Here is a 13,432-nt window from a genome sequence, read left to right on the forward strand (position 1 = left end):
AAGATTGGCATTACATTTCCTTTGGCTTCTCTCCTTGGCCTTCTGTTACAGCACACAGTATCGGGATCCTTGATTTTTTAGCCATGGACACGAACAGACAAACACGTTCATCAGCAGTGGTCTTTGCTTCACGTGCTTCAGAAGCTGTTTTTAGGTTTATTTTTGGAAGATAAATGCCAGGAGCAAGAGCCAGCTGTGCTGTACAAGCTGGCATTTCCAGTTGTTTCTAATTTAACCCTTAGCCCTGTGCCGCCCGACTTTGTGGCAGCTGTAACTCTGTGTTGCGTGGGTGAAGGGCACATCAGGCTTCTGGTTTTAGGTCTTATTTTGGAGAGAGAGAAGACTTCAGTGTTAAAATGTGTACCTGGCGCTTAACCCATATGCCAGCAGAAATCCACGGTGAAAAAATGGAAAACCAGGCCGCAGAGACGCAGTCTTGCTTCAGTTTTCTTTGCCTCTCTGCAGCCTTCTGGTCATCTCCTGGGAAAACATTGCTGAGCTCCAAAATCTGGGTTGTCAAGCCACAAGCATAACCTCCCCTCTGCCTGTGGGATGTTTTCCTTGGGCAATTCTGAAGCGAGATGCCCTCCAGAGCCTGAGGTTGCAAGCGCAGAGTGCCTTTGGATGCTGTCACCCCTTATTTTTGCCCTTCTGGTCCTGGCTGGGAGGCACACACCGCTCTTTGCAAGGGCGGGCTGCCTGCTAGTTCACTCCTCTCTGTTAAACCTCTATGTTTACAGCTTACACCCTCCAAAACAGGCTAGAATCGTGTTATTTTATATATATATTTTTTAACTTTTCACAACTTCAGAGCCGTGAGGGGAGGTGTGGAAGATGGTGCGTTTCTAGTTCTTTGTGTTTGCACCCTCGTGGCGGCGATGCGAAGCTGCCTGCCCCGTGTCTCTGCATGTTTCTGTCTTTTCTCTGTGTACAACGCTTTTCAAAATAGGAGTTTGACCAAACTATTTAGCATTTTAATTCTTGCCATGAAGGCAGAGCGTTTAAAATTAATTTTTAAAAACTGTTTAATCTTTATGTTAATTGAAAATGTTTGAATGTAACGAGTTCCTAGAGAAAACCAGATGAGCTAACAGAGCTGCTCTTGGGCAACCTCTCTGCAATTAATTTGCTGAGGTTTTGCTGCCTTTTATTTTTACTTTGTGGTGCCTGAGGAGGAGACCTGGGGTGTGTGTGTGTGTCTGCAGAGTGGAACTTGCCCAAGATTGATTCCTGCGGGATGACCCAATGCATCCAGGCTTCTGCATGAGCTAATCTCTGGCTCCTAGCAGAAGAGTCATCCTCCCTGAGCCGTCTTGCAGAGCAACCTGCAACGTATGAAACGGCTCAGCAGGAGAGAACCTATAGGGCTGCACTGTGTCTGCCTCCAAAAAGCTGCCTGGGTGCAGCCCCTGGCAGAGGGAAGTGAATACAGGACTAAATGCACCGTCCCCTTCCTTTTTTGCTAGGCTTTTTAGCTTTTTCTACATGAAATCTGCTCGTATCGAGGACTTTGTTTCTGGTAAAGCATTTGTGTCAGGCAGATGAGCCACGGCACAGAAAGTGGTGGGCTAAAGATTGCTAAATATGCAGCAGGTGGCAAGCTACAGCTTTCATTGTGTGATCCCTTCTGGTTATGAAAATATCTTCATTAAATGTATTTCCTTGTAATGAGTCAGCTCATGACCTTATAGGGAGATTTCTAGCAGTCTGAATGTGTCCAAGATAAAACTCTTGAGGAAATGAAAGACAGAAGTTGTTGTCAAGGAGACTTTGCACTGATGGCTGTGCTGTGGAAGGACGAAGGTACCAGTGTGGGGTGTTGATGTTTGCTGCTTTTCTGAAGTGAAACTGCAATTCCTCATTATCCACGGGAAGCTCTTAAACCTTCATTTTGTCCTTTCTTTCCCCTCTCTAGCTCCTGTGGAACTACAAGCTGAACCTGACTACAGATCCGAAGTTCGAATCCGTGGCCAGAGAAGTCTGCAAGTCCACTATTGCAGAGGTAAGCCCAGAGAGGCACGGCTGCTCTTGTGGCACTAAGATTTTTCTTGCCTCCTTGTGACGGAAAATCAGTGTGCCAGCAGCGTTTTGGGTAAGCTCTTGTCTTATGTGCCAGATTCCTGGGTGTAATTCATGCAGCCTTCTTGCTGAAAAAGCCCGTGACCTTAGTGGTGCTGGGCAAAGGTACCAAAAAATGGAAGAAATGATGGGCTGATGTCCCTGTCAGCAAGTGCTCAACAGCCGTAGCAGGGTTGGTGTAGCAGGGGTTCTGCTGAACTTTTAGAGCAAGGCTAGTTTTGATTCTGGCTGGCTAGCAAAAGGGATAGACAAATTGACGTCAAATCATGAATCAACATATTTTTTTCTTCTAAGCTCCAAGCTAAATACTCCGGGGACTCTCTATTAGGAACTCCCTATTTTTAGAGTGCACGAGGAGCTGGTGCTCTGTCTCCAGCATCAGAACACCTCAGCCCAGCTTTGAAGACCTGATCACGTCTTTCCTTGTGCTCATTTTAGAGCTCCTGTGGCTGTGCTCTCAGCCTCACAGGGGAGCTGATGGGGCAAGAATCATGCTGCCTGGCATGATTTTTAAACTTGCCTTTTTAAAGGTTCAGTTCACTCTAGGTGCTGGCTCCTTTGTGGTTCCCCAGGTCCTCACGTGTTTGATGGAACTGTGTTGGGATCAACTACGCTGTTCCCTTTTCTTTACAAAATTTTCAGCTGATTTAAGAAGAACATGCATAGATCTGAGAAACTGAGGGTGTCAACAGCAGCACGGCCCCAAAAGTTCAGGAATTGGTGGGGTAGATAAGGGATGTGCCACTGCTGTTTCCTCGTGGCTGACTATGGCCCATTTCTCCTTCTGTTAGCACCAGCTGAGTTGTGGTAAGAATAGCATGAGTGATAAAGCATTTAGAATAAGGAAGGGTCAAGGAAAACAGCCAACACGGAAGGCTAGAGCATTGAACAGTGGAAGGAGAACGGCTTGCATGGAAGCTTTATGTTGTGTTTGGAGTTTGGTAGCTCCCAAAATCAGGCACTGCCTGTTGGATCCCGCTTTTTGCAGCCACAGGAAAGATTTTTCCCTCCCTGTTTCATGTCATGAGACTACTGCAGAATTTTTACAACCGAGGCATTCTTGAAAATGCTCTTTTAACAGTCTGTGTAATTACCACTTCTGTACAGTGACAGCCTGGCACTGTAAATGGTGCCCTCTAAATCTGGGATACGTTATCTAAAAGCAGCGGGAGCAGCACAGAACTTCAGCTGTGTGTTAACCAGTGGAGTTCTGCTTAAATTGTGGTGAATGATGGCATGAATTGCAGGTATTTTACCTTCGAGTGCTTTTTATTGAAAGGAAAAAGAAAGGCTGGATAAGTATCAATCTTGTTTGATCTTCTGACACCTGATTCTGAGGCAGGTGCATAAACCATGCCGCTAATTTATGACAGGATTTCTACAGAAGTTGAACATACAGCGGGCAGTGTGCTGTTAACATGCTGCCTAGCAGTATTTGTCTTTAGCTGATGCTACCAAGTAGGTGTTCTCTTGTTGTGGGACTGAGCTTGGAGTCTTAGTATTGCTTCGTATCAAGAACAGAAAACTACCAGAAGAGCAATTCCTAGTAAAAAGTCATTTGGGCATTGGTGACGATCCCAACTGGGTACATTCTGGAAATCCCACCTTAAATTTTATCAGCTAATCATAGATTTGATGCGAATGCCAACTTTTTTCCTTAACTGTTGCAATGCTATGAGCTTGGGCCTTAGTTTAAATCCAGAATTACAGCTGGTTGCCTTAGAAGTGGTGAGGCAATAACGCAACCGCTTGGCCTACCATGCAGCTCTGGGGCTGTTTCCAAAGCTGGGCTCTTGGCACACGACACCCCAAGATTAAATACGAAATGCTCTACCAGTCTACACCTGCCTTCAAATAATCTTTTTTTTAAAATGGTGCATGTTTTAGCTGTTACATGGAAAAAATGGCCTCATAAAGTGAGGTGGAGGCAGACCTGTTTCATTCATTGCATCTGACCCATCTGAGTCTGTCACAGGATGCCCTGAATTCTTCTTCGAATTAGTGTCTTCCTAGAAATGTGTCTCTATTAAGATTTGCAGTGTGAAGATTCCAACGTGGTGTTGGAGAGCTGAGGAAACGGCTCGCTGCACCTCTTAGCGCTGCCCCTGCCAGGTATCAGAGCCCAGCTGGTGTTTGGGTTGCTGTCGGAGCTCCTTTGGGACCGACGAGCCCTCCAGCATCTGCACAGGAGCAAATCCTTGCAATCAAGTCAACCCACGTACCTATTGCTTGACAAATGCTTGTGGCTGGACTTCAGCATCTCACTGTCAAGCGTGCTGTCCTCGTGGCTTCAATTTCCAGCATTCCCCTTAATGGGATGCCAGCACTGGGCACATATTTCAGTGTGGACATCCCAGGGCTGAGAGGTTTGTAATTTGGGTCTTCTCCTGATCCCAGCCCTCCTCGGGGAGCAGTCGCAGCTGACGAGCAGCCTCCTTCTCCCCTGTCTTTGCAAAGTCCCTGCCAAAACCTCCTGCATCTCTTACTTCTGGAGGTGATGTTCCTGCCTCGCTGCCTGCTTCCCCGAGCAGGGCAGGCTGTGATTTAATTTGGGGACCTGTCTGCTCACATACGCTGCCCTCCGATCCCTGCGCAGCTTTCAGCTTCTGTTAGCGCTGATTTTTTTTTATTTTTATTTTTTCAGACCGCTCTGTAAAATGGTTTACTGCCAACAGTCGGTTCCTGCGAGCCTGATAAAAACGAAATTGAGAATTTTCCTGTACAGTAATATTTTCAGCTTGCAGCGAGTTATAAACAGTTCGATAAATATTGTGTTGGCTTTTGAATCATTCTCACTTCTAGCCAAACTGCTATATTGTGTGAGGTCAGGTGGTTAATGGGGGTCCGAGCGTGATTTAGTGATGCTGTAATATGCTCCGTTTTCTAAATAAAGGTTCTCAAACTATAATTTCTCCTACAAATGCACATGATTGCAGGGGTTCAATGTGATTATTATGAAAGATGATTATTGAGCAAGAGGGCTTATAATCCTCAAGGTCACTGCGTTTTCTTTCTCCAGATACTGGCACAAATGAGGCATTTTTCACTTCTGAGGAATTTTCAAGTGTTCTGACTTGCTGAAAATCGACCCAAAGCCGAGAGAGTTTCTTTGCCAGCAGGTTTTGAAACTGTGGATGCACGTTTCTTTGAGGATACTTCTAAAAAACCAAACAAAAGGTTAAAATCAGTAGCTGCAGCCCCACTGTACTGATATTCTTCTTTTCTTTTAACAGATCAAGGAGTGTGCAGATGAACCCGTTGGTAAAGGCTTCCTGGTGTCGTGTTTGGTGGATCACAGAGGCAACATCACTGAGTACCAGTGCCATCAGTACATCACTAAAATGACAGCCATTATCTTCAGCGATTATCGGCTGATCTGTGGCTTCATGGACGACTGCAAGGCTGACATCAATCTCCTGAAATGTGGCAGCATTCGACCCGGAGAAAAGGTATCCAGAGAACATGGAGATTGTCGATGGGGTTGTAAAAGCGATTCGCTTAAGGAAAATGATGTGGATTCTGCACCCGTGTTATTGTCTTACTTGCAACTGAGAAAATCCGTGGCGTATTTAATCCATCTGCAAAGGATGTCCTGATTCTGCGGAGTTCCTTTTTAATAAATAGGCATTTATTGCTCTGAGGAGCTGCTGTTCCCAGAGACGACTTTCATTTGTCTTCCCTTCACCTGCTGCACCCCAGGTGAGGCGGTAGGCAGCTGGCTTTTGGATCACTCTCTGTCAGGCCTGACTCGATATGATGAAACCAGGCACTAGATTTAAGCACGCCTATTGCTAGACTCATTGCACTGTCTTGTCGATGCTGTTGCAGGAAAGTTATCAAGGTAACGCACCCTGTGCTAACCCGTAAGATGTGCAGTGACAGAGGGGTTCAAGAGCTTCTATTTGTTCGCTTTTTCTTTTCCGTGTCCACCCCAAAAGAAGAGCTTGAAGGGTACTTACACCTAGCATCACAGATCAGTAGCACTGATCCAATACTGTGCTGGTTTTCCTAAATAAATCAGGGCCAAATGAGACTTGAGTGGAAGTTCATGCAGAGAACAGTTTGTGGTTATTAGATGTGGGTTTATTTTCGTTGCCCTGCCTTTCCTTCCCTACTTCAGTAAGGCAAATGCAGGCAGCAGTTATGTGGTGCTGCATGAACGAGGGCCTTTCTTGATTTATTTTTGATTTATTAAGTTTTATTTTTAGGAATAAAGTTAAAATTAGCCTTTCAACTTTTTACAGTGCTCTCTAAATTATAGTTCTTCCGTTTTTAGGAATTAGGCTGTTAAATAGGCTATTAATGAGGAGGTGAAAAAATGTAATAAATATGCTTTTGTTTAAAAAAAAAAACCAACACAACTGGATGCTAAGCTATCTTGTCATAGTGAGTCTTTCTTGTTTGAGGTGTTTGTTGCTCTAAGCAGCTTTGCATCCATGGGGTGTTGAATTGAGGTCCTGCTGTATGTTCCAAAGACCCAGCTGAGCAGCACAAAGCACAGGAATACTTGTTTTCAGCACAGTCCTCATTTTCAGGAATAAAAGCAGCCGTAGAAGTGGGAGGAACTTGCAGGCACCGCGGATTCAGACTGGAGGAGGCTTTCTCCATAAAGTAGCATCTGCCTTTTCCTCTCGTGAGTCCCTTCAGCCCCTGTGAGAAGGTGCTTCTGACAGTCCCTGCGGGTTGGAAGACTTCCTGGGAGTCCTGGCTGCCAGGTCTGCCTGCTACCTGTGGCGTCACCGAGTTAAAATGAGTTAAAACCAAAATAGTTGTGCTAGCATGGAAGGGACCTAGGTGATGATGGGGACCTCAGCGTGGATTTCATGCAGGTGAGCCATGTCTCGTGGTGGACATGGAGCCTGTGCTGGCAGGTTTGTTAACACGGGGGTTACTTCTGCAGCCCGTGTCCTTTTTCTGGTCCGTGCCTGCCACTCAGGGCAGCAGCAGCAGCAGGCACGGATGGCAAAGTGAGTCCATGACCGGCTCTTTCTGGGGGCTGGCGCAGTTTGAGCACGTTCCTCGCTTTTTTGGTGCCCAACCCAGGATATTTTGCCGCGGTTCGGGAAAGCGTGGCAGCCTATCGGATGATTTCCTTTGTTGTGCTGTCATCATCGGCACTTAGAGCAATTGGAGTGTTTTGTACTGCTATGGGAACAGCTATAAATGGCTGTGCAAGCGTTTCTTTTGTTGGTGTTCTGTGCTGTCCCATTTCTGCTGTGGAGAAATCGCATCTCATTTACTCCCATCAGATGCTGCTTGGGGTTTTGTTTCCGTGCTGCAGCTTCTGAGAGTTGCCTGGAGAGAAATAGTCGTTAGCCTTTTGTGTGGCTGAACATAGCTGCGAATTTAATAAATGGGATCTGGACACCTGAGGAGAAAGATGAGGGAAGAGATGCGTCTCGTTTTTATGGAGATAAGCGCTGCTAGACCGCTAACTGCACCCACATCAGGCTGCCCATGGGCTGCAGTATTACCTGTGACAGCTTCATCATCGTAGCTGGGGTAAACGGGCTGCTTTAACTGTAAAAGGCTCCTCAATAGGTATTCTTGCAGCTGTTCTGCTAGCTAACCGTCTTCCTTTTCTATCCTTTATTTTAGCTTTTTATTTCCTAATTGAGTTCTGTTCCTGCTGCTTTTGTTGTTTGTGATGTAGTGCTTTCTGTGCTTTCTCCTCCACGTTTTCTTGTTGGCTTTCTGTTCTCTAAGAGCCGAGAAGTGCAGCCTGGAAGTCTCAGTCTGATTGTAGAATTCATTTTGCAGGACGTAGAAGAAAGGTTGTACAAGTGTCACTTGAAAGCATTAAGTTTCGTAGCGTGCCTGGATTGTGTTTTTTTTTTTTTTTTTTTCCCCCCAGTTCCTGGAGAAATGTTTAGGAGCAGATTCGGTCACCTTCCCAGTTGGCTGTTGTGCTTTATGTTGAGTGTGGTCTCCTGGCATTTAAAGCCTGCTTTGTCTTTGTGTGATAGGAATCTAATTTGAAATTGAAATCAGGAATTGTAACTGAGCTCTTCCTCTCGAGCTGCCTGTCAGAACGAGCTCGCTGCTTTCCCACTCCCAGTAATTCAGGGGCTTGGAGCAAATTAATGGCAGCGTGGAGCTGCCCTGGTGCTAATTTGGGTTTTGCCAGGATGTCCAGGCTGGAGCTGATTATTTCCCATAATGAAGGGGACAGAAGTGTACATCTGTTGTAGCAGTTTGCCAGGTAATAGTATTTTTCAGATTCCTGAAATAGACCCACACAGAGACCAGTGTGGATGCTCTCGTGCTGTCCCTGCTTCCACAGGAGTACTGGACGATCACTGAAGTCCAGTAATTTCAGTCTCCTTCACACAGAATGCTACTAGGACACTGCTATCAGCTGAAGTGCCGGGAGACACCTCATCACAATCAATCCCTGCCATCCTGGCACCCAACTCAGCCCCACGGGGGAGCTTTGACAGATCTGCTGGGCTCAGAGGCTGCTGGTTTCCCAGGGCTGCCCCGGGCTGTTCGGAGCACGGTGCTGTGCAGATAAGGCAGGTTGTGTTTTCCCTCCTGTGTGCCGCTTGTTGTCCTCTTATCTGCTCACTTTCCGAGGTCATCTCTGCGAGTGTGCAGCTGGAGCAGCTGAGCTCAACGGGTGCCAGGTCCCAGGCAGAATAAAGTCTGTGCGGGGGAGCTGCCGAAAATGAGAAAAAATAAACAGGGATTGCAAAGCCTAAACTATTTTTGTGGGGAGGGACTCGGGATAGAAAAAGAGTAGCAAGAAACGAGGTGTTTAAAATTCTGTCTTTCCCCCAAGACATACGCCCAGAGGTTGAATTTTGGCCAGCAGCATTAAAGTCTCTCAAAGCGTTGTGCTGAAGTGAGGTTTGCTCTGGCACATTTAGAACTTAGTTTCATTTTTCTGTGGCTTCGAGTGCCATAGGACAATATCGAGAAGTTGTTTGTACCCTTTGTGGTCTAAATATATCGTTTCCTAAAATGACGCGGAGTTTCGAGACACCCCATTCTAGATAATTATCTTGTATGTTTAACGGATCTCTGCAACTTTTGGGTGAAATTCTTTAAGAATGATAGCCATGAGGCAACAGCTCCAAGAAATGTGCAAGTTTTTTTTTAGATTTGATCTCTTTTATTTCGATATTGTGCTGGAGAAGTGAAGCCTAGACTCTGTCAGTCCCTGCAGCGATTCTGGGGAGTCCTGACTTGGGGAAAAAGCTCAGAGGTCTTCAGCTGTAAGGTGGAGGTTTTTTGGCGACAGGGTGTCAGAGAGAGGAACAGCTTTCTGGGGGCACAGTCTTTAATTACAGGCTAATATTTGCTGTATTTAAGACTTGAAAAGGTGGGAGAAGTTAGAATGCACTTCAGTAAGGCAACAAGTGTACACCCGAGTGGGATTTCTGTATGCCTTTTTGATGCATGGAACAGATACAATGAGCTGGGGGCCCTTCACCTTGCCAGGAGCTCGTGTTCTGCGCTTAGTGATGCTCGGCTGGGCTGGGCATTTAAGCATTTACCTTAATTAAGCTTTGAAAACTCAGGTTGCTCCTTTCAGCCGGTAGTAATTGAGCTGACATTGCTCCAAATCACATCCTCCGAGCCCTGCCCGTGTTCCTCCCTCGGCCAGCAGCGCGGTGCCTTCACGTGACGAAGTAGCCAGGACCTGCACAAGGTGACTTACCTTGGGGCTGCCTCTCGAAGGAGCACGGTGGCTGAAATTCAGCACAAGAGCTGACCTGTACGTGGGTCTGACTTCACTCTGGTGTGGTTGAAACCTGCTCTCGTACAGGGCAGCAGCACGGGGTAGGTGATATACCCTAGCACTGTAAGCTGATGTACCCAGACATAAAAATGGTTTGCAAAGTGGTGCAGTGAATTTGTTAAAACATGCTGTGTCCTTGGAACACAGCAGTAAACACCCAGTGTCCTGCATCCATAAATCAGTGTCTTCTCACTGGTTAAAATGGGTTTAATTTCACGTTGGCCACGCTGGAAGAAACCTGGCAACTTCTGCCCCTCCAGAAGAGCGTTTGCTCTTGCCAGCTCCTGTCTGTAATCACTGCTTCGGGCTGACCACGAGGATTTGGGGAACGGAGTTTGTGTTTGGCGTGGTTACGGGTAAATGGCAAGTTCAAGTCATGCGGTGAACGTGCTCCTCTAACTGGCATCGCTCGGGTTGCTGTTGGGGTCAGCCCTAAAACGGCTGGTGGTATAGAATTAATTTCCTCAAAGGTGCTGATTCCTGGCCAGCGTGAGCAGTTTGCCAGCTCCCACTGCAGGGAAAAACCAAACAAACGGAGGGGGCTGGGGAGTGTGGTTTTGGGGTTTTCTGCTTTTTAGGAAGGGAACTGCTTTTAGCCCTCTGAACCTGACGGTGCAGCCGGGTGTTGCTTCAGGACTTCAACGGGCTGATTCCGCCTGTGCTCCCAGCGGGGCAGAATTAAAACGGGAATCGAAGGAGGAGGAATGGCAGAACAAAGTTTTGGGAGGGTTGCTTGGCTTTGAGTAGTCAGGGTCACGTTTTAAGGATGCGGGTCCCTTGCTTGTGCTCACCGATGTGGCAGCGTGAGCTGGAAAGCTGGCCCTGAGCAGTCACTGCGGTGCCAGCTTCGGTGGCTCGGTTGTATGCAGACATTCAGACCTCGTTGTACCCTCTGCCTGCCCGACATGAGCTTAGGGGCAATGTCCTCTCAGGGCAGGGAGGTGTGAGTTAGGGAACTGGAGGTACAGCAGGTTGTCTTTGCAGGAAAAACATGCAGAAGCCTTGAGATCTATCCCAGAAGCGTTCGTGTTTTTTGAGGAACTGGACCCATGGGGATATCAGGGGGGTGTGGATCCCCTCCTAAACACACAGAAAACGTAGGAAGGGACCAGGAGCCTTCATCAGCCTCGTGCTGCCTCTTCCCTGCTCTGTTACAGAGCGTGGGCTCTGTTTATTTTGTGGACTTTGGTCGTGGACCCACGTTGTCTTTGGGCTCCCTCGGGCTTGCTGGACAGAGGACTTGGGGTACGGTGTTGGGCCAGAGCTGCTTTTTTGTCCAAGACTTCACCTACCACTGAACACTTTGAATTTTTTAATTCCTTTTTTTTTTTTTGGAGGCTTTAGCACCGAGAACCCTGCGTTTGGCCAAAGTTCCCTTGTGGCCCTTTTAGTGTTGCTCCTGATTACCCCCCAAGGCGAGGGCTTGCCTCGGCATGGAGAAACACTGCTTTATCTCCCCCCAGGATGTTGTTAGCATGATGCTGGCACTTGCTGTTGCCATGGCAAGAGAGAGCCGCGTGGGCAGAGAGGTGATTCGGCTGCCTTGGTGAACTGCTCCGGGTGGTGGCAATCCCATTAAGTCCCACCAAACCAAACCCAGAGCCCAGCAAGGGGGAATGGCACGGTGACTGTCAGGATGGAGATATATGAAGTGTGGGGACAGGGCAGGCACCGACAGCTGCCTCTGTGGATGGAAATGTCATTAATTCTGAGCTCTGCGTGTAGGTGGTTTGTTTCTTGCTTCATTTCTGCGGTGCTAATCCAGCGTCACGGGTCACTGGGCTGTGTAAATGCCTGGGTTACAGATTCTCTCTTGCTCTTGCCGTGCAGGATGCCCACTCGCAAGGGGAGGTGGTGGCGTGCCTGGAGAAAGGCCTGGTGAAGGAGGCGGAGGAGACCGACCCCCGGGTGCAGGTGTCCGATCAGTGCAAGAAGGCCATTCTTCGGGTGGCCGAGCTCTCCTCCGATGACTTCCACCTGGACCGGCACCTCTACTTCGCCTGCCGGGACGACAGAGAGAGATTTTGTGAAAACGTGAGTAGTTTCCTCCAGCCTTCGGTAAAAATAAATAAAAAAAAGGAATGCATTGGGAATGGGAGTGAAATGTTAGCGCAGAGCCTGAGCAAGATCATGTAACACTGAAAACAGGCACCTTGTAGCTGTCATTTTGCAATAAATCTGGTCTTGAGTTCACTTGCCCAACAAACAAGCATTATTTTTAGTGGGTTAATGGGCTGAGCGGGCATCGGGGGGTGTGCAGGGGAGTGGAGCCTCTCGAATGGGGAGGAAGCAGCAGAGGTGAGTGGTGCTCAGTCAGAGTTAGCTTTTGTCTGCTGACGGGCTGCTTGCTAAAAGGGGGTTGAATGCGATCAGATTTTAGAAAAAAATAGCACTGAAGCCATCACTGTCACTTAAAATACTAACTTTAACATCTTTCAAGGTTATAAAAGAAATCCCTTGCGGCGTAGTTTAGCCTGCCCGTGAAGCATCAGCTGCCCCATCCCTAACGGTAAATATTGCTGTTCTGCTTCACAGACGCAGGCTGGGGAAGGCCGAGTTTACAAGTGCCTCTTTAATCACAAGTTTGAGGAATCAATGAGTGAGAAGGTAGGTGTCTGTCTCAGGGAGACACGTCCTTAATGCAGAAACCATCGGGTCCTTCGTCAGCCCAGGCTCCTCCGTTGTTCCTCGCCCGTGCTGGGGAAAATCCATCAGCTCCGTGGTCCGATAACAGCCGCTCCAGCAGAGCCTTTGCTTTGATACGCTTGTGTTCCCAGCTCCATGCTGATAGCTTGGATTAATTGCGTTCGAGTTCCAGCCTTTAAAGTTGAAGGATTTAAAGAAATCAAAGCTTTTGGGAGGGTAATTGGGGAAGGGAAGCTCAGAGCTGAAGTGGGAGCGCTGTGATTTAAGTGCTGAAAGTGGAAGCTGCCGCGTGGTGGGTATCAGCCTTGGTAAACGCTCTCATAACGTGCACGTCAGAAACAAAATGACCAAATGTCTTGGCACGGGAAGCTGTCTATTTTATTTTGTTTTCAAGGCTTTCGGAGGCTGACGACAAAGTAGGGAAGTGCGTGGGAAAGAGGCACAGCTGAGTTAGGGAAGTTTTCCTTGTTCTAATCCTGAGGATGTGCTCTGCAACACCACCAACAAAGTTGTTCGGGAAAGTCAGTCCTGAACACAGTTTGTGTGCAGCTGTGTCAGCGTAGGTGTTTGAGGAAGGCAGCAGTGCCTTCAGTGATTTCTGCAGCAGCAGCATTTTGGGGATTAAAAGGAATTACATCAACTGAAGGGATACCAAGATGGGAATCTGTAAGGCCTTCTTCGGAGCAGCTCTGCTGAAGAAGCCCAGTGCAGAGGCCGGGGGTGATCAGACTCTTTTCCTTAAACACATTAGCCATCTGCAAGCTTACCTCCAATTAACAAATCCAAAGCTGAGGGAGTAATCCCCGAGGGCTTGAAAGGTTTCATTCTGTACAGACAGGTTACCGAACTGGGCTGCTCTTTTTGCTTAGCCCCTTTTGGGTTGTACAGAGGCTGTTTTTGCGGGGTCTCTTCCACCCTAAGCTGCCTGGCTTTGTAAGGCCTGGCTATAGGGTGTCGAGAGGT

At 47.6% G+C, this 13,432-nt stretch overlaps 1 protein-coding gene across 1 annotated transcript in view; it reads left to right on the top strand.

The window, feature by feature from the left end:
• GLG1 (golgi glycoprotein 1) overlaps positions 1-13,432 on the top strand; it is a 65,988-nt gene that overhangs the window by 23,739 nt on the left and 28,817 nt on the right. Inside the window, exons 3-6 of the mRNA XM_032195724.1 lie at positions 1,916-2,002; positions 5,313-5,528; positions 11,654-11,857; positions 12,359-12,430. Coding sequence (XP_032051615.1) covers positions 1,916-2,002; positions 5,313-5,528; positions 11,654-11,857; positions 12,359-12,430 — 579 coding nt within the window. The remainder of the gene's footprint in view (positions 1-1,915; positions 2,003-5,312; positions 5,529-11,653; positions 11,858-12,358; positions 12,431-13,432) is intronic.

This window comes from Aythya fuligula, chromosome 12 (genome assembly GCF_009819795.1).
Source record: "Aythya fuligula isolate bAytFul2 chromosome 12, bAytFul2.pri, whole genome shotgun sequence".
NCBI classification, from domain to species: domain Eukaryota; kingdom Metazoa; phylum Chordata; class Aves; order Anseriformes; family Anatidae; genus Aythya; species Aythya fuligula.